The following is a 19,411-nucleotide window of genomic DNA, read 5'->3' as shown; positions in this document are numbered from 1 at the left end:
CTACCTCGCTGCCTACAGCTTTGCTCTCTGGCTTTCCACATCATGCCCACACCTGCCCGATGCTGTAGCTCTGCCTCCCCAGGCCAGGTTTGGGGGTGAAACCGTTGTTTATTAGCCAATCTGGACTCCTCTTTCTGTGAATTAACCGGCCTGATTGATATTCATGAGCCGACACATCTGAGGCCTCAGCCAGCTGCCACGTGACTGCTCCCGGCCTCCAGGATGACAGGGGATGTGTGCAGCCCCTGAAACATTGCCATGGTCCTCAGATGGGAACTGCGGCGCCTTGGGAGCAGCCTCTGGCTGACAGCGTACTATCTCTGCAGTGGCAATGACCTGGAGGCAGTAAGTAGTAGGACTTCCAGCAAGAATGACCAAGAGGGCTGGGTGGCCATGGCCTCCCTTCATTGCTTCTCTCTCCCTGCTTTGGAGGCACCTTGTGCCTCTCACCCCATACAGAACCTCCATCCTTCTTTGGGGATCTATCTGGAGCTGGAATTCAGAATCACCTACCACTGAGCCATCCTCCTCTGTTATTCATGCATGCCACACTGTTCTGGCACAGGCCACATAGGTGTATCATTTGTCATTCGGTCCCTTGGGAGGAGACCATGTGGACCTCGACTTCTTTCCTTGGCTTACTGTCTGCTGCCTAGCACTGGGCAGTAATCAGCCGAACTCTGCAGAATGTCTGGCTGCCATGTTTCCCTTGGACCTCATCCTTGGTTCTGGCTTGATACACATCCTCTGGGTCCTTGGAACCATCTGGAAAGAGTGGCCTGCTCCCAGTCTTCAAGTGAGAAAGCAGAGGCAGATTTGGAGAGCTTCTGGACAGGATCTAGGCTGTGTGGGGTTTCTAGCTTATGCTTTGGGGTTAAAAGGTGGTACTTAACCCCTCCCTCACCCTGAGGATGGGGATTTTGGTGTGTGGTCTTATCTTGGGAGAGAGGATGACTTATGATCCAGAAGCTGAGATGCTGGGATCAGAATCAAATAAAACACTGGGTAGAGCAGGGGTTGGGATTGATCAATACCTACTGCCCTAGCATCTGCCACCTTTTGAATACTGCGGGAGCCAGCAGATACAGGGCAGAGGAAGGCAGAAGGCTAGCCCAACAGGACAGGAGGTGGCAGAGTTGAGACTGCTTTTTAGACCTGGCCTGCTGGGAGCACAAGGAAGACGCTGGCCCCTCCAAGGGTCCACCCGAAATGAGGTCGCAGCATCGGGGAGACAGGCAAAGTGGGACCTCTGTCTCTGATTTAGGCTCCAAAGTGAGGGCGGCAGCCAGGCCTGGGGAATTGCAAAGAAACCAGAACACAGAGAAATGAGGCCACGTCCCAGACGAAGCTTCCTAAATTCAAAGTTTTCCCTGGGGGGATTCGGGTCTGAAAGGACAACTCTGGGGGGAATAAGATGAACTGGATCTGGCTGGTGGGGTCCCTGAGTACCTTCTCAACCGGGATGGGTGCCATCTGCAACCTGCAGCTGCCTCAGAGAGGTGTGCACACGGGTTGGGGGAGCTCCTGCATTTGCTGCCCCCGCCCCCGGCAGGGATGAGGACTCCGCTTCCTAACTTCTGAGAGAAGTCAGAACACAGGCCCTTCCAATGGAGAGAGTTAGCACAAAGTTCACCCAGGCCCTAGGGGCTTGAGGAGCACCAATGAGTCCCTAGTAACGCTCTTCCTCCTAAAGCTCTGGGGAAACAGCATCCAGATGTGAAACGCACACAGGCTACACCTAGGGAAGGAGTGGAGAGAACAGAAGAGTCATAGAGTGGGTCTGGTTCAAGGGTGGTGCCCAGAAAGGGACATGGGTGGAAGATGTGTTAAAGATGTGTGGGAGAGGGGGCGGGAGAGATGGCTCAGCAGTTAAGAGCACTGACTCCTTTTCCAGAGGTCCTGAGTTCAATTCCCAGCAAACACATGGTGGCTCATAACCCTCTGTAATGAGATTTGGTGCCCTCTTCTGGCCTCCAGGCGTACATGCAGGCAGAACGCTGTATACGTAATAAATAAATATAAAAAAAATGTGTGTGTGTGCGTGTGTGTGATTGAATGCACTTGTGACCCCAACTTCCATATCTTTCCTCCTCATATCCACACCTGTAGGTGCAGCCCCTTTCACTGACGGCTCCTGTGTTTGACCGTCTGATCTCCAGCAGGTGGCACTGTTTGGGGGAGGTTGGAGCATCTTCTAGAAATGGAGCCTTCTGGGAGGAAGTGGATCACTGGGGCTGGGAGGAACTTCGGGTGCACAGCTTGGCCCTGTTTCTTGGTCATCTCAAGATGTGAGCAAGCAGCATCCTGTTCCCACATTGGCTGTCGCACCTGCCCAGCCATTGCCTAAAATGACGGACTGCACCCTTAAACCGTGAATCCAAGTTGCAGCTATCAGGTGTTTGGTCATAGTAACGAGACAGTTAACCACCATAGATTGTTTCCCAGAATTACGTAACAACATAGATTGTTTCCCAGGTGTCCAGGGTGGGTGGTGGTGATATTACCTAGAGTCGTGGGAAGGAAGGACTAACTGCTCCCAGGAGGAGGCAGGTTACCATGGTTCCCAGGTTGCCATGTCCTAGTCAAAGGAATAAGGTAGGAGCCACATGAGGACTCCAGGCTGTGTGCTTGAGGGGCAGGGCAGGAGTTCTTCCTCTACCATTGCTGGTAGTATGGGCATCCTCTGGCCTGCCCATAGTCTCCACTCTGGAGACTTGCCTCCATTGTATTGAAAGCCCCAAAAGCCAGGGGCCAGAACGCACCTTTAACTGTGCACACTCTCAAAAAAAAAAAAAATCAATGCAGCTGGAGGCCCCTGACTTTACAAGATTCTCTTTCACTGAGCACTGAGATACAAAGCTTGCATTTTAGGTTCTGCAAACTATCTCATGTTGAGCCATTACCCCCGAAAATGCTCATACTGGGAGCAGAAGGGTTTGGGGTCTGGATCCTATCTCTCTAGACCATTGGTTCTCAACCTTCCTAATACTGAGACCTAATACAATCCTCATGTTGTGGTGACCCCCAGCTACGAAATTACTTTCGTTGCTACTTTGTAACTGCGATTTTGCTATTGTTATGAATCAAAAGGTAAATATTTTTGGAGATAGAGGTCTGCCAGAGGGGTCCTGACCCAGAGGCTCACTGCTCTAGACCTCTGTGGTGGCGGCAGGGGGTGGGGGGCACAGTCTGAGGCGTCGTAACAGAAACAGGCCTTTTCTCTCTGCTGTCTGTGGATGGTAGGGTCACATGCTCACCAAGATTTTTTTTCCCCTCCCTCTGGGCAAAAGGGAAAGAGAGGCTCAGTCTTTAGTCAATCGTGAGGTAGGACCTGAGAGGAGGGGGTGCCTGCTTTCCCCTTGCGCCTCCCTGGAATATTCATCCTGAGTGTCTTGGCTCATTTCTCCAGCCTCAGTTTCCCCATGTATGGTCGTCTCCTTGCCTATGATTCCAGCAAGCCACTCTGTGAACTGCAGGTGTCCAGGTTGGGTGGTGGCGATATATCCTGGAGTCCGGGGGAAGGGAGGACTCTCAACGGCTCCCAGGAAGAGGCAGGAGCTGCTGCCGTGTGTGTGTGTGTGTGTGTGTGTGTGTGTGTGTGTGTGTGTGTGTATCTGTAGGGATGGATGCATTTGGTGTTGGCTCCTGCCCGTGGATCATTGTCAGGATGGACACAATTAAGGAGAAGTGGGGTTTATTAAGGAAGCTGGAGGGAGGCATTTTGGATGTCTGGTGATGTTATAATGAACGTGTAGGTCCCCTCTATCACTCACAGGGCCAACCCCAGCCTAGGGCTTGTGCTCGAACACTTTGGTCTCCAGGGCAGCTGGGAAGTGGGGGTGCCTGTGGGGGTGGAGGATGAGAATGCTATTTTTGCACTGGGGGATGGGAGGACCAGAGGAGAGGGTTTATAGTGTGTGTGTTGGGGCCTCTCCCAGCTCTTGGCATGTCCTGACTTAAGCATTTGTGGTGGATAATTTCATGTCATCATGACACAGAGCCATCTGAGGGAAGGGAGCTCCGATTGAGAAAATGTCTCCATAATAAACGGCTGTAGGCAAGCCTGTAGGGCATCTCCTTTATAGGGATTGATGGGGGGAGGGCCCAGCCTATTGTGGGTGGGGCCATCCCTAGGCTGGTGGACCTGGGTTCTGTAGGAAAGCAGTTTGAGGGAGCCATGGGGAGCAAGCCAGTCAGCAGTACCTCCCCATGGCCTCTGCATCAGCTCCTGCCTCCAGGTTCCAGCCCTGCTTGAGCTCCTGTCCTGACTTCCTTCAGCGATGACCAGTGACATGAAAAGTGTGAGCTGAGTAGACCCTCTCCTCCCAAGTTCACCTTGGTCATGGGGTTTAATCGTAGCAATCAAAGCCGTAACTAAGATGACTTTCCATCAGCCAGTGTGTCTGTCCTGGAAGGATGCTGAGGCCCCGGGAAGTCAGTGCCGTGTCATCCAGCCCACATGTGACGGAGCCGAGACTCAGGCCTCTCACCATAGCAATCTGTGTAGATAATATGTGATCTTAGTGGCACAGCAGTGTTTGGAGAAAACTATAAACAGGGTCTTGATCTGGCCCTTGGCCTGTTGTTGACAGATGGATGGATATATATATATCTATATATATGGATATATATATCCACACAAAATAAATGTGAAATTTTTAAATATATGTATTTAGTATACAAATATGTATTAAAATATAATTTGACATATAAATACATTTAAATATATCTAAAGTTTTCATACTTATTTGGTGTGGTCATGTGTGAATGCCACAGCATGTGCGAAGGTCAGAGGACAACGTGTGTGTGTGTGTAGGGGGGGGTGTTGTTCTCTCCTACTCTGTGGGGCTCAGGAATCGAACTCATGCTGTCAGACTTCTCAGCAGGCACCTTTTAGACAATGAGCTGTTTCGATGACCCCTTGTTAATACTCTGGAGAGCTTGGAAAATCTGTGGATCTGTTTGTGGCAACAGCCTGAAGAAATGACTTCGTGAACTGGGTAATGAAGTAAGTGTGGACTCCCCTTGTCCTCCCCTTGCCTTGGGTCCATGCTTCCCATTCCAGGGCTGTCTGGATGGTGGCCCGGAAGCCGCTTGTCCTCACTGCCAGATAAAGAGCTGGTGCCAACTGTCTGGGCCGTGTTGGTACCAGGGGAATGTCACCCACCTCTAGGATGCTCTGAGAGAGAAACTGTGGGGGTGGAGGGGGACTCTCCCCTCCATTTTAAACACAAAGTCCCCAGGGCCTGCCAGGCCAGACGGACACTGCTCTGTTGAGACTCACTGTCAGGATGGTGCTGACCCCAAATAACCTGCTGGGACAGGATTAGGAGTGGGTACAGGGCCCTGTGCCTGGAGGCTGCGGTTGCCCGAGCCCATGAGCAGAGGATGAGCCTGGGCAGTGCAGCCCTATCTAGAATAAACGCACATAAGGAGGGATGTGGTGTCACACGGAGCTCTGATGGGACTGATGTGTCTTGAAGGGGGTGGGGAATGTGTGTGTGAGCTGGGACGCTTGTCGGTGCGCTCCAGCTGCAGGGGCAAGCAGGCTACAGGGAAGCAAGGAGCGGCCCAAGCTTTAAGAAGCCACTCTGCAGGGGAAAAGGCCTAGCCATTCCCAGTGAGGCAGAGTGAGAGGGAACTGGCAGACAGAGCCCTGGAGGCTTCATTCCCAGGATCCGAGCTCGAGTTCCATTTCCTCTGGGCCTTACCGAAGGGTTAAAGTCATTTTCATTAAAATTTAAATTCCGGCAGGCACCCTCTCCCTCCTTCCCCGTCCTTTGAACGTTTTTTGACTGGCAACCATTTCATATTTCAATCTCGGCAGAACAAATTGAATTAGATGTTGAGTCTGAGCTCGGCTCTGTTCGGCAAAGCCTGAGTGCACACCCCCAGCTGATCCTGCCCCAGCAGTCCTGAGTGGTGGCTGTGGCTGCAGATGGTGGGGAGGGAGGCTGCAGGACAGTGGGGAGGCAGAGGCGAGGGGACACACGGGGGGGGGGGACACCGGGGGGGGGGGGGCTGCCTTGTACCCGATGAGAACATTTTCTTTAAAAAAAAAAAAAAGCAAACAACTTATTTTTATTGATGTGTATGTCTCTTTGTGTGTGACAGATGAGTGCAATTGCCTATGGAAGCCAGAAGAGGGCGCTGGCTGGCGTTAATGGTAGTCTTGAGTGTGGCTTACCTCCTGTAGCTGCTGGAAACTGAACCTGGGTCCTCTGGAAGAGTGGTACACTCTCTTAACTGCTGGGTCATCTCTCCAGCACCCCATGTGTGCATTTCAAGGCCTAAGACACCCTCTGGAGTCCATCTAGCAAGGAATGCCATGTCTCAAGAAGACACTCACAGAGGCACCCTGGTTTGCCCTCGGAGCCGAGTCCAGCCTAGGTTTGATGAAGGAATGCGTGAATGAGGGTCAGGTTTTGCTGACTCTACTTTCTCCACCTGCAACCGGATGCCTGTTCTGATATGGATGTCCTTGACTAGAGAGTGACAATGCTCATTAGGACCTGAGCTCGGGGCTCACGGCCTCCAGCCTTTGCTGTGAGCCAGTGGCCTGCGGGACAAGGCCTGTTCCATCTCAAACCTCCATGCTGGCTCTGACTCCACTCTGTTCCCTGGACGTCCCTTCTCAGCTGGCCCTGGAGTCCCAGATGGTCTCTCAGAAGGACTCAAAGGCTGAGGGTGGAGCCACATGAAGGTATTCACGTCCCAGCCACCAGAGCCTACCCGTGTGAGGAACCACGGGGTGGGTGACAATGAGTCCAGTCTTCCGCCCTGGGCTGCTGGGGAGAAACTATCTCCCCGAGACCCTTGCTGGACTCACAGGCTCCTCCTGTCTTGTGAGGCCCAGGGAGGCCCAGGCCTGTGTTGCCCACAACTTCTAAGGCTCCCCAGATGTCCTGGGCACTGGCCACCCACAAGTTCTATTTATGTGTGTGTGATTATATATGTGACATAGAGTGGGGTACGGGGCGGGGGACTGGAAAGAGGTACATGTGGAAGCCAAAGGTTCACTGGGTCCCTGATTGGCTAGGCTCACTGTCCATCCATCTAAGGATCTGTTTGTCTCTACCCCATAAGATCTGAAATTATGGGTGCGTACCACCTTGTCTGGCTGGCATGGGTGCTGGGACCTGGAGAGCTCTAGGTCTCAGAGGCCAATCAGGCAGAGCACAGGTTGTCAGATCCTAGGCAAGTGGATCCCATGCCAAGCATCACAGGTGTGGACCCTGCTCTGACCTGAGGAGTTTAAGATGGCATCAGACCATGGCTTTCTGCCCTAGGCTGTCCTGGCTGAGGTGCTGTGGCACGTGGGTGCACCAGGAGTGCGTGGGTCAGTTTCTAATGACCCACAGTGACGTGGGCTGTGGTTCCTGATCCCCACGGTCTAGCATGGGTGTGTGGCAAGCATCAAGTTGACCCCTCTGTGCATCACCATAGTGGAGGCTGGTGCAGGGCGCCATCTGAGTGACAGAGTGACATCATGGTAGAGGGAGGGGAAATTCTAGGCTCTGTCATTTACTGCTTAGTCCTCAGCACCCCTGAATTGTAACAAAATGCCTGCCCCACCAATAGGGCATGGTCCCAGCTACCTGGAACTGGGGTCCAGCCAATCTGGAAGGCAGGACCTCATCCCCACAAAGAATTCATAGGCCAAGACTCTCACATAAAGTCTGAAAGCCCAGGGCTCTGAGTCCTGTCCAGTGTATCTTCAATCCTCGGTGACAACAGCCCCAAGGTGAGAGTAGTGTCTCCTCAGGTCTTCCTGGCTGGATGGGTGACCTGCACTGAACAGACACCCCTCAAACTCAAAATGATTTAAGTCCTAAGCATCTCGCTTGAGAGGTGGGTCTGGGGCTGTGGCCTCGCTCCCTGACTGGTGCCGTGTCCTCCTCGGGCTGATGGTGCATCCGCGTTCATGGAGAGGCTGTGCTAGGTGTCCAGCCAGAGACCCCTTTCGAAACCTCTGGTGCAGTGAGGCCTCGGTGGGGCTCCCAGGACCGTCAGCGGTGCTAGTGCACTTCAGGGCTTGGAAGGGTGCATCACGAGGATTAGGAAGGGGCCCCGGTGATGAGGCAGAGTCCCCAGCTCTGTCCATTGGCAAGCAGTCCTGTAGAGGGCAAAGCAGGGCTGCGGGACCTGCCTGGGTGGGGCCTGGTGGCTGGTGAACAGGGCTGAGCTTCGGGTCCCTGCCCAGACAGCGACTCATTCCTGCCAGGAGCTCTACAGTGGCTGTGCACCCTGTCACCCATCCCAGAGTCTGGCCAGCCACGCCACAGGACGCTGCCAGGCCTGAGCTCCTTACGGAGTCACCTCCCAAGTGTTACCCAGTGCAGGAACCAGCTCAGCAGCTGCTCAACACGCCACCGGTGCAGAGCCAGCAGAAAAGTTGTCCTCACGTCCGGTACTTGCCCCAGGTTTTTGTCTGCTTTGGTCCTGTCCCATGGAGACCTCCTGTATCGCAACGCCCGGCCCCGGGGCCCTGCAGCCATGCACCCTCGGTGCCGGCTCACAGCTGGAGGGCTTGCTCGCTGCCACCGTCGTCCGCATCTTCCAGCTGCTCCAGGATCCCATCCAGTACCGCAGACCGCTTTTTCTTCGGGGGCTCTGTGGCAGATGGCAGAGAGGAGAAAAGACCCCGAGGGGTTCAGCATTGAGTCAGGGAGGCAGAGGTGTGTGGGGCGGGCACAAGGAGAGAGCAAGCGGGGGTCGAGCCAGAGAGGGATGAGCCAAGGAGGAGAACAAACACAGCTCTGGTCAGTCCAGCCTCAGCTGGGGCCCCTCCTGCCTCCCATGGACGTCAATCACCTGTCTCCGTCCCTTGCCACAGAGCAAAGGACCCACTTTAGGGAGCCAGTGGCCCACTTGAGGGCTGCCTCCTCCCTGCCGTCCAGAGGCCTTGTCAACCCAGGTAACAGCTGGGCTGAAGCAGAAGAAGCCAGCTTCATTTCTGTGTCGGCCGTGGACTCAATGTTAGGTGCATAGCTGCAGTGGCCAAGGAATCCAGAGGGGTATGGGGACCTTAGCAATGAGGGTAGCTTTAGAGCAAAGGGGTTATTTGATTTGGGCTTTTACAAGTGCATAGGAGTTTTCCAACAGGAAGGCACAAGGGGGAGGGATTTAGACACATATCTGTTCCAAATGCCACTGATTGAGCACCTACTATGCTAGGGAACTAGTGTCCTCAACAACCCTACAGACAAGGAACCCAGGAGGCCAGCTCTGGGCTGCTCTCCTCACCAGTCCTCACTGGTCTAACCATCCATTCACCAGTGAAGGCCTATTTTGTAAAGAGGCTGCCCACCCTAATCTCTGCCTTCAGGACACTCTTAACTCCTGGGAAGCCCTCTGAGTGCAGTCACCTCACCCCTCACCTACACAGCAGTAGACAGCACTATGTGGGCGGAGCCGGGCTCAGCCATGATGACCTCAGCTCTCATCTCAGGCCTCCCATCCTTCCGAGGATACGGACCCTGCCTTCCACGGACCCTGCCTTCCACGCAGTCCCCGGCCTGGCCACTCTCACTCCTTCCCCGTCAGCCTAGGCTCTCCCACACCTTAGCTGTGGCTGGCCCCTGTGGGGACCTGAGCCCACAGGCGCCCTCTAGCTGCCGCGCTGCTCTCTGAGTCACCCGTAGGTCTGTGGAGCCTACATCCTGGTCCTTGCCTCGGGTCCTCACACTTCCCTGGCACAGCCTCAGCTCTCCCACCATGCCCCAGGCCCTTCTGTTTGGGCCTGCGTCCCTGGCTGGGGCTCCTATGAGACCCCGAGGTGGGAGGGGCATGAACAGAGAGCCGCAGGACTTCACTGCCTGGAGACGACGAGGGGGTGGGGGCATTGGCTGGGAGCCGAGGTCTGCCAGCTCAGCCATCATGGCCGACTGTGGAAAGGGGAGGCAGCGCCCGGCTCCCTGTGGTGTCCTCTCTCCACTCCCACCGCCTTAGGCCCGCTGCACAATGGCCTCAGGAAATTGGATCGTGGGCAGGTAATAGGGCTGGAAATAGACAACAACAAAGTACCCCCCCCCCCCCCCCGTATCTGGTGCCCCTCCCGCTGCTACTCTGGTGGGGATCTGGACAGACTGGCAGACTGGCTGGGGAGAAGCCGCAGGGGGCAGGGGTCCCTCAGGTATCCTTGCTGTTTCAGAGCAGACCCCGGCCTCCAGCACAGGCACTCTGCCACTGTGATGGTCCTCCCAGCACCTCCATGTTGGAGGCAACAGATGGACCCTGTCAAGCCAACTCTGGAGCCCATCCCCCTCTCCTGCAGACCCTCGGCTTTGCCTTGTCCCCAGGGGAAGCCAAACTGTCATACTGTTGGCGACCAGTCCACAGGAGCCAGCCGCTTGCTTCCCTGTGCTGGTACCCATCCCTCTTGCCTCAGGGCCGTTGCACTGCCATGGCCTGTCTGGAAAGCTCTGATGGGCTGCTCAGGGACCTCATGCCTACGGTGGAGCATCCTTGGTCCCCCGCAGTACCCACACGACCTTTTGTTTCACTGCTGTCTGTCACTTGCTGGAAGGCAGGGATGCCTGTCATGGCCACCCCTGTGCTCCAGTGCCTAGAACTGTCTCGGTACAGCCCTCAGAAAATGTCTGCTCAGAGACTGATGGACGGACTGGGGAGGGCCAGGGTACAAGGCTCAGAGGGATCAGGCTATGGCAGGAGGAGCAGAGAGAAGAATGGACGAAGCCAAGGACGGTTCACATTCGTACGCACACACACATGTGCGCACACACACATGCACACACACATACACACACACATACTTCTCTCACTACAGAGACCTGGACAACACTTGCTTGGGGCCCCAGTCAGGAGCCAACTGACTCCTGGCCAGGACTTCTGAACACTGCCCTGCTAACAGTCCTTGGGAGGAAGCCTTAGGGACGACTTCACGGTACCCACTGCCCTTAGTCTGTGCTCACGACACCAGCTAGGCTGAGTCTCTCTGCTCAGAGCAGGGCCCCTTAACCCAAGTCTTTGTCCACTTTCTGAACAGCTGCTTTCTGGGGTGCCCAGATACAAGAAACATCTCCTTGCCTGTGGTCACTCCCTTAGCCATCGGGTCTTTTGCCTGGCAGTGGATGCTCCATGCTCTGCCTCTAGGGAGCGCTGAGCTGTCTCTTGTGATATGTGAGTCCCACCTCCCCGGAGCCCATGGGTGCAGACTGTGCTCTAAGTGGGTGCTCCTTTCACTCCCTGGCATTAGTGACTTGGGGAACCCTTGTGTACGCGCACCACTCTGCCCAGGTCCCATCTAGAGGCCCTAGAGGCCCAACAACAAGCAACCAGTACCCTTGAAGGCCTGGGCTCCCCTGAGGCTGCCCCTGTGACTTCTGCTTTTGCTGAGTCTCTGTTTGGCCCAATGTGAGTGACGGATGAACCATCTGCCACCCACAGAGCCAATGAGAGCAGCCCAGGGCTTGAGGACCAACCAGCAACTCCTTCAACTCCAGACTAGAAAAACAACAGTTGTCCAGGGAGGTGCTGGGGGCTGGGACACAGGGGCCAGGCAGTGACCACAACTCCAGGACCCCAGAACAACAGACTCTGCCATCATCAACCATATCACCCTGAGTATGTCACCCCTACTCTCTGCCACCTCCTGGGGTGGCTGTGAGGATGGGGTGGCTGCACCTTACTGATGGGTTGGGCTCAAGTCCACAGCCAGGGATCAGTGTTAGACCCCCCTCCCATTTTGCCCTGTAGGACAAGCTGGGCCCTGTGTCTTGGGTGCGGGCCCACCCGGTTCCCCCCCCCCCCCCCCACTGGCCTGTTTCCACATGGAGTGCCGGCTCCGCCTGGCAGGAACAGCTGTGGAAACCCCGCTTCCCCGTGTCGGAGGCCTCCGTGGGCCTTCACCAAACAAACACAAAGCAGAACCCGGGGAAGGTGTGAAATAAATAAACGGAACAAGCCGTGCATTTTCCTTCCACGGCGCAGCTGCTCCTGAAGATAAACAACAAGTGACTGTCACCAAACATCAATACCGAGAAATGAACTTGACAAAAAGCTTGTCCGGCCCCCAACAGCCCCCTAGTCCTGCCCCCTCCCCCCAACCTCCAAACACCCACTTCTGCATTTCTCCAGTTCCCACCTAATGGTTTTATTTTTCAATTAATTCCTTGACAGAATGCCAGCCCGCATCTTTCCCTTCCCTGGCTGGCAATGTCGCCTGCGTGGAAGGCACTGGCAGCGGGCGGGCGGGCAGGCGGGCGGGCGGGCGGGGGAGGACAGGAGAAAGGGCTCCACGGGATGAGAGGAGGGCCGGCAGGGAGAAAGGATGCTGGAAGGGCCCCCGTGAAGAGGCAGGAGAGACAGGGGCAGCCTAGGAGGGGAAGCTAGCGGGCCAGCAGCAAACCCTGCTGCTCTGGCTGGAGACTTGCACGCAAGCCAGTTGCTTTCCCTGTCTGGGCTCAGCTCCTGAAGGAGGACGAAGCTGCCAAGCACAAGCTGTCTGTGCCTGGAACTCCAGTACCAGGGAGGCTGGCACAGGAAGATGGTCTGAGCCTGATGGTGAGAGGCCTTCCTGGACAATGGAGATCCCATTTCAAAATGCAGGAAGTGACCAGCCACAAGGCCTTCCAGACTTTGGATAGCCCAAGTGTGAACACTGAGTTGCCAGGAGGCACAGGGCAAGATAGATAAGAAGTGTTAAATGTACCATCAAGTGACTCTGATGGCCAGCACCCAGCAATCAGGTAGCTGAGCTGGCATGGGTGAGCTGGGACACAGGCAGGGATGGGGCTCTAGGTGCCTGTGGGGTTGCTGCAGCAGGCTGAGTGTCGATTTCTCTCTAGGAATCCCACAAGTTGGGTACAGGATCCCTGAGCTCTGGGGAAGTCCCATGGGTACTGACAGGCTCTCCTGGTGCTGAGCTCACTCTGGGACCTTTTCCTCATACCACAGCCAAGCCCAAGGTGCCACAGACACTCACCCTGCAGCAGAAAGTACCAGTTCCCTGTCAGGGTCTTGGCAGCAGAAGCAGGAGCAGAGTGAGTCACAGGGCAGTATTCACAGAGACTGACCCACCTGAAGGGGCAGGAATGTGGCTCCTACTCAAGTGGGTTGTATTCAAATGGCCCACGTGGGCAGTAGGGTTTGGTCCTCACAGACACATTCTCCACTGTAACAGCCCAGAGGGAGGGGCCTAAACACTGGGAGGTTGTGAAGCAGCCACAGGCTAACTGCTCTGCAAATGTCGATCCTGGGCATCTTCCTGGCTGTAGGTCCAGGTAACTGGACTGGTTCTGTGCATGGGGAGCCCCAGCCTAGACCACGGGGGCTTAGCCCCAGGTAGGGAGGGATATACTGGCCTGGGGGGTTCCGTCCTCGGCCTATGTGAGTGTGGGCTACAGAGGCTGGGAACCCTGTGCAGTCTTGGGAGAGCAGCAAGTGTCAGGGTGAAGGAAACTTGATGCAGAGAGAGGGCAAGCACGGGGTGAGGGGACGTGAGGTGACGTAAGGGGACGTGAGGGGAGGCTCCCCCAGCCCTGTGTGGTCTGGAGACCCATTTTCATTATTATCGTCTCTTCTTCCTGGGTCCAAGCAGAGATGACATGGAGAAACGTGATGGAGGAACCAGGAGCCGGGAGCAGCGTTGGGAGGACCATGTGCCGTCGGCTGGGCACCAGGGAGCACCTGTCTCATAAATGCACAGTGGCTCGGCAGGCTTCCGTGTGGGATGCAGGACCAGGGGGACCTGATTTCCTAAGAGTGGCTTGAAACTGATTTCCAGGTCAGATCTTCCAGTGGCCAAACAATGATGAATCCAATACTGTTTTGTGTTCACATGTCGCAGGCAAGGCACCGATGGCCCAGCTGGTGGCCTCCAGTTGACGTGCTCCTTGCTGCCTACCATAGGGCAGCCACTGAAGCTGTTTCCCTGGCTTTCTCTGGTTGGGCCAGGCTGCATGTCAAGTACGCTGGCCAGCCTGTACCCTCTGGTCTCTGGGTCTCCGGGCCCCGCCCAGGATGGTGGCCAAGCCCTGCCCCTCCCACACCGCCCTGCGGTACTTCTGTCAGTTTAATTCTGTGATCGATGAGAAGGAGCAGGCGAGATGGCCCGGCACAGCTGGCTTCCCCGTTAGCCCTAGCAGGGATTCGTGGGCTTGCCGGCGACGGCTGAGAGAAATGTTTGCAGAACGCACAGAACACAAGTCAATAACAATTTAGTGGGATTGGGAGCAGGTCCCTTCCTCGCACGGACAGTCGCTCCCGGGGGAGGGCGGCACAACGTGCAGGATATTGTCAAATCGCTTGGAGTGGGAGGCTCAGGTGTGTGTGTGGGGTGAGAGGGAGGCAGGGGGTGTGGCTGGGCCACACCTGCCCCAGCTGGCCACAAGGACCTGCAGGCTCCCAGTATAATTTCACTGAGGTTGCTGCCCTGAAGGCCCTTCCACGGGCCCCCGTCCATCTGCACCTTGGCCAGGAGCTGCCTGGGCCTACATGGCTCCACTTTGTGGGCCTCAATTCCTGTCACCAGACGTGGCAACCAGGGGGGAGTGATAAGTATCCTGACCTCTTGAGGCAGGAGCCACTGGTGCAAAGTCCTCTTGTATACCCCCTGCCTTCCTGGGACCCAGAGGGACAGTCTGGAGTGTCCAGAGGATGGGCTGACACAACCAGGTCTCTGGAAGAATGAGAGGTGCCCGGATGAAGGGCTGAAATGTGGAGCTTACACAAAACCCCCATCTCCGGGGAGCTGGCAGGAGGCACAGCCAGGGGATGTTTTGAATAATAAATTCTGTGACTTCACATACTGGCTTGAACTTTCTTGCCTATGGTTTTGAAAGCCCAATGATTATGTCTTCATGGCTCAGATCAAGGAGGCCCATTTGCAGGGGCTGATGGGGGATAGCGGGCTCTCGTGGTCCCTGGTCTTTCGAAAGCGTGCCATCCTGCCAATGATGGAGGTGTGGAATGGGGGTGTGTAGAAACGCTGGCAGGCTTTAAATATCATCTGTATGCTGATAACTTCAAATTTATATCACAGCTCAGCCTTCGCCTGGAGCTCTGAACTCATCCATCTATCTGCTAATATCCCTGGGGCATCCTGGGATGTCACAAACCCAGCTTGGTCAGACTCCCAACTCCGTACCTGTTTCTGGCTTCCCAGGTTTGCTCAGCACCCGGGCACCACGCCCCTGCCTTCTCTATGCCACCCTGGACAGCTCTGCCTTCTCCCAACACAACCAATCTCCCAGCTGCTTCCTGCCCCGCAGCCTTTGGCTGTGGTCCTGGTCACCATCTTTGGATGACCCCGGTGTGACCCCCAGGCCTGGTTCCAGCGGTCCCCACTGTCATCCCACATAGCAGTGATGATGTGGACTCATGAGGTTAGTGATGCTGGCCTTCGCTATCATCTTCCAGGGCTCCCCAGGGTAACATGAGCAGAGTCAGGGCTTCCTGCCATGGCTGGCCAGACCCCTGCTGGCATCTCCTGTCTGGCTTCTTCTACTCTCTAAGTAAACACACTTCTGCCCCAGGGCCTTTGCATCTGTGGGCTCCTGGGCTTGTAATGTTTCTCCCGAAGGTCTTTGGCTGGCTGGTCCCTTGCAATCGCACAGAAAAGCTGACTTCATGGAAGGCTTGTTCTAGTTGCCACATTAGACGCACCCCTTCCCTTGGGGGACGTTGTAGCATCCATCCATTTTAATTTTCTTCAGAAAACCTGCCACTGACAGAACTCCAATCCTCATATTTTACGAAGCTCGCCCTCTCTCTTACACAAACACCACATCCGTGAAGGAAAGAAGGAGCGAGAGACAAAGCCACATGCCTTCTCCCAGGAAAGCTTCCACTGAGGTCGCTCTCTAGAATGTCTCTGCATGTCATTGGGGACTCAGGAACTGTAGGCATTGTAGGGCAGGAGGAAATGGAATATCTGTTCTACAAGAGTTGTGCTGTGTGCTCCTAGGAAAGTCAACAGCATCTCTGGGCCTGTCTGGTCCTGTAACATGGGACCTGTCTCTCTCCGAGTGTGCCAGGCGAAAGTTCCACCAGGTTTTTAAATTGTATGCAAAAGTGCTAAGTGCCGCTGCTGCACAAAGGCCCTTGACAGAGCTGTCTCTGGCTTCCCTGAGGCTGAACTCATCTTTAGGGAGACTTTACAAGGCTGCGTCTGCAGAGGGACAGGGCTCTGAGGAACAAGGTGAGAATATCAGGTCCCACACAGGGCCTGCCTGCATGTTTTGAGTCTAAATAACTCTGGGCTGGGGTAATGGCCCGGCTGTGCTGAGCCTTGATGCCCATTCCTAATGTGAACGTGGCTACAATCGGCACCACCCAGGGCCCAGAACACGCTAGATGTTCAGCTGACATCAGCCACGACCATGACTGATTCTAACAGGGCTCATTCATCTGTTCTGTAGACAGTTATAAAGCCAGCTTTATTCTTGATGCAAGGTAAGTTGGGGGTGTGTGTGCTGTGTCCCTGGAAGATTAGTCTAGTAGGGAAAAGGGTGTATGTATGTATGTATGAGTATGCATGTATGTGTATGTATGTGTGTATATGTGTGTATGTATTTATGTATGTGTACATGCGCATGTGTGTATGCATGTCTCTGTGTGTGTGTGTGTGTGTATAATATGGAGAGGAATACTGCATGACTGCACTGAGACCTGGAGGTAAGGTGGTGGGCTGATGGAACAAGGGTCTGGCTGGGGCTCCATCCCTACCCTGTGAGGCTAGAAGGGTGGCTCAGAGTGTCAGGCCAGTAGCTGACTGACCAGAACTCCTCCTGTCTGTGCTGTGTGTGTTCTCTGTGTCTATGTTGCTCTGGCCAGCGTCACTGGAGTAAGGCGGGTGGAGGGCCGGCGGGCTGCGGCTGGCCACTTGCTATGCTGCTCATGCCTGAGCCCCTACTCTGGAGGTGAAAGTTGCAGCCGCTAACCACAGCCCATCGGGCCTCCGCAGCTGGAATAAGACAACAGAGGGAAGCCGAGCCACGCTCCTGGCTGAATGAAAGCCGTGTGCCGGGCCTCCCTGGCTGTGAGTGCTTAAGACGGGTTGGGCGGTGGATCGCTTCCCGGCCACTTTATTCTGTCGCCTGTGCTCGTGGTACCGTGCGTGGCCTGCCAGGCCCTGAAAGCCTCGCAATGCTGCGACCCTGCTGGTTTGTAACGCATTCAGGAAGAAAGGGACACAGCTAGAGGCAGACTTTCTTCTTTCTTCCCCTCCTGAGCACTCTTTTCACACCCCACACGCTAGGCGGAGAAGAAAACCACTTCACCTACTACAGGGCTAGGGGCTGGACACCAAATATCTGATTCCTGATGGGGGGGGAGAGAGGCAGGCAGAGAGCAAGGAGGGGGTGGAGCTGCAGGGATGGGAATGGGAGAGGACCAGATGGGGGATAGTCCAGGGAGGCTGGGGGTGTTGAGAGAGGTCAGAAGAGGGAGGACGGACTAGGGATGACTGCAGCCTTCCCCCTCCCTAAGGCACCTGTCTGGCAGTATGGTATCTACTGACTCAGGGTGATGTTCTCCTGTGGCCTGGCCTGGAGTGTGGGCTTGCCAGGTGGGTCCCAAACACCTGCTAGGGAGGGACACTGTGGTGTCCTGCCATTGCCCAGGGACTGCAGGCAGCATGAGGGACGCCCTGTGGGACAGACAAGGGGGTGGGGCTTAAAGCAAAGCCCCTTCAGGCACCAGGAAGTGACAGGCTGCAGTGCACTGAGCCTGGGGCCCTCCTCCTAGGTGCCAGGCCCTGTACCCTGGCTGGAGATGCAGGAGCACCAGGCTCCCACTTTTCTCTGTCCAATTACATCCTCCCCAGTCCACTACTCTGAGCCTGGGAGAGTGGCCAGAAGAAGTCAGGTGTCACCTCCCTGGAGCCACAGGACCCCAGGGTGGTGACGCCCCATGTTCACTGTTAAGATGGCAAAGCTGAGGCCGAGACTCACCAGGGCCACGGAGCGGATAACAGGACACACACGCATATACATATGGGCCACAGAGCGGAATCAAACATGCGGCTGCCGACTGGATCAACCCATGCAAAGCCTCAGTCAAGAGAATGATCAAAAGCTAAGGTTTGCATTCCAGCTGTGTTATGGGTGGCTGGGCACCCTTTAATAAGTTTCTTGCCCTCTCTGAGCCCTTTCTGATCTGCTAAATGGGTCAGTGACAGTTTCTATCTCCCTGAGTCCTGGCAAGGCCTGACAAGAGGAGAGGCTCTGTGGTGGCAAGGGACGCTGTGTCAGCCAGCATGAGCTACAGTTCAGCTGTCTCCCTGGACCAGGCACCGCGTGTCTCCAGCAACCCTCTCCTGCCAGTAGTGGGCTGTGGGAGAGGCATGGCCTGCAGCCCGAAGGCAGCCTCGTGGGGCTAGAGCTTCCAGGCATCCACCTGAGGTCCGAGTACTTTCCTGGCAATGTTCAGGGCCCACAAGGAGCTGGGCACAAGTCCCACTTGCCCTTGGGCTCTGCCAGGGCCCCAGAGGCTCAGAACAATGCAGACTCCAACACAAATGAGCTAGCACTTTTCTCAGCAGGGGAAAGGGCAGAGGAAAAAGGAAGGCCAGGCAGGCTGCAGGCCCACGGCCCTGTCCTGAGGACTTCAGCTGCTGTGCACATGTGCAGGACAAGGTAGAGGGTAGGATGCATGCTGTTCCCGGGGCATCTGCATAACTGGCAGCCTTGCACCTGTCACGGTGCCTGCAGGGGCATGCCTGGAGGTGTTACAGCCATGCAAGGTAGCCTCAGTACCCACGGCCATCTTGGGGCTGCTGGAGAGGCATACACAGGGTTAGCTTCCTCAGTTCCATTATTATACCTGGCTAGTGGGGCCCTATAGTGGGGAGTGGCCACAGAGATGGCTCAGACACATCAAGGGTTGGCATCTGCTGTATCCTTGCGCCCGGGAGGAGATGATGCAGTCTCCGGAACTCAATTTATTGAAGGGTCCTCTGTCCACACAGAGCAGAAGTGCTGAGCCCACAGTCTTGGAGGTCTGGGCTGGGTGGTGGGGCGACCACAGGGGAGGTGGGCCCTGCCTCCGGAGAGCGCCTTCCACAAACATTTGCCGACGGGTGCATTTGGGGCTGTCAATGCCTGTCGATGTAGACAGGGTCTGTCTGCCCGTCAGGACTTGGGATCTTATTGAGCTGTGAGCCCGCCACTGAGTGTGCACAATCTCCTGCTTTGCATTTGCTTGGGCTGGAAAACTCCTAGCCCTGGATGGAAAGCCTGGCATCACTCGGAGCAGAAGCTAAACAAGAGCACCCGACAGCAATGGATCACTCCAGATACAAGCAAACAGCACACTACATTTGCCACGAGTGGGGGTGGGGTGGCTGGGCCTGGCCAGAATAACAAGCCATAAGACAATTAAAAAAACAAAAACAAAAACTAAACCAACCAACCAACCAACCAACCAACCAACCAGCCAGCCAGCCAGC

General features: G+C 55.5%; 1 protein-coding gene across 1 annotated transcript in view; it reads right to left on the bottom strand.

Moving 5' to 3' along the window:
- Positions 1–6,932: 6,932 nt before the first annotated feature.
- The window catches only part of Rbm19 (RNA binding motif protein 19), an 87,260-nt gene continuing 74,781 nt past the window's right edge, over positions 6,933–19,411 (bottom strand). Inside the window, exon 24 of the mRNA XM_028753916.1 lies at positions 6,933–8,613. Within this exon, the coding sequence (XP_028609749.1) occupies positions 8,516–8,613 (98 nt within the window). The 3' untranslated portion in view covers positions 6,933–8,515. The remainder of the gene's footprint in view (positions 8,614–19,411) is intronic.

This window comes from Grammomys surdaster, unplaced genomic scaffold (genome assembly GCF_004785775.1).
Source record: "Grammomys surdaster isolate TR1022 unplaced genomic scaffold, NIH_TR_1.0 125976, whole genome shotgun sequence".
Taxonomy (NCBI): Eukaryota; Metazoa; Chordata; class Mammalia; order Rodentia; family Muridae; genus Grammomys; species Grammomys surdaster.
This window is presented reverse-complemented; position numbering and strand designations above follow the sequence as displayed.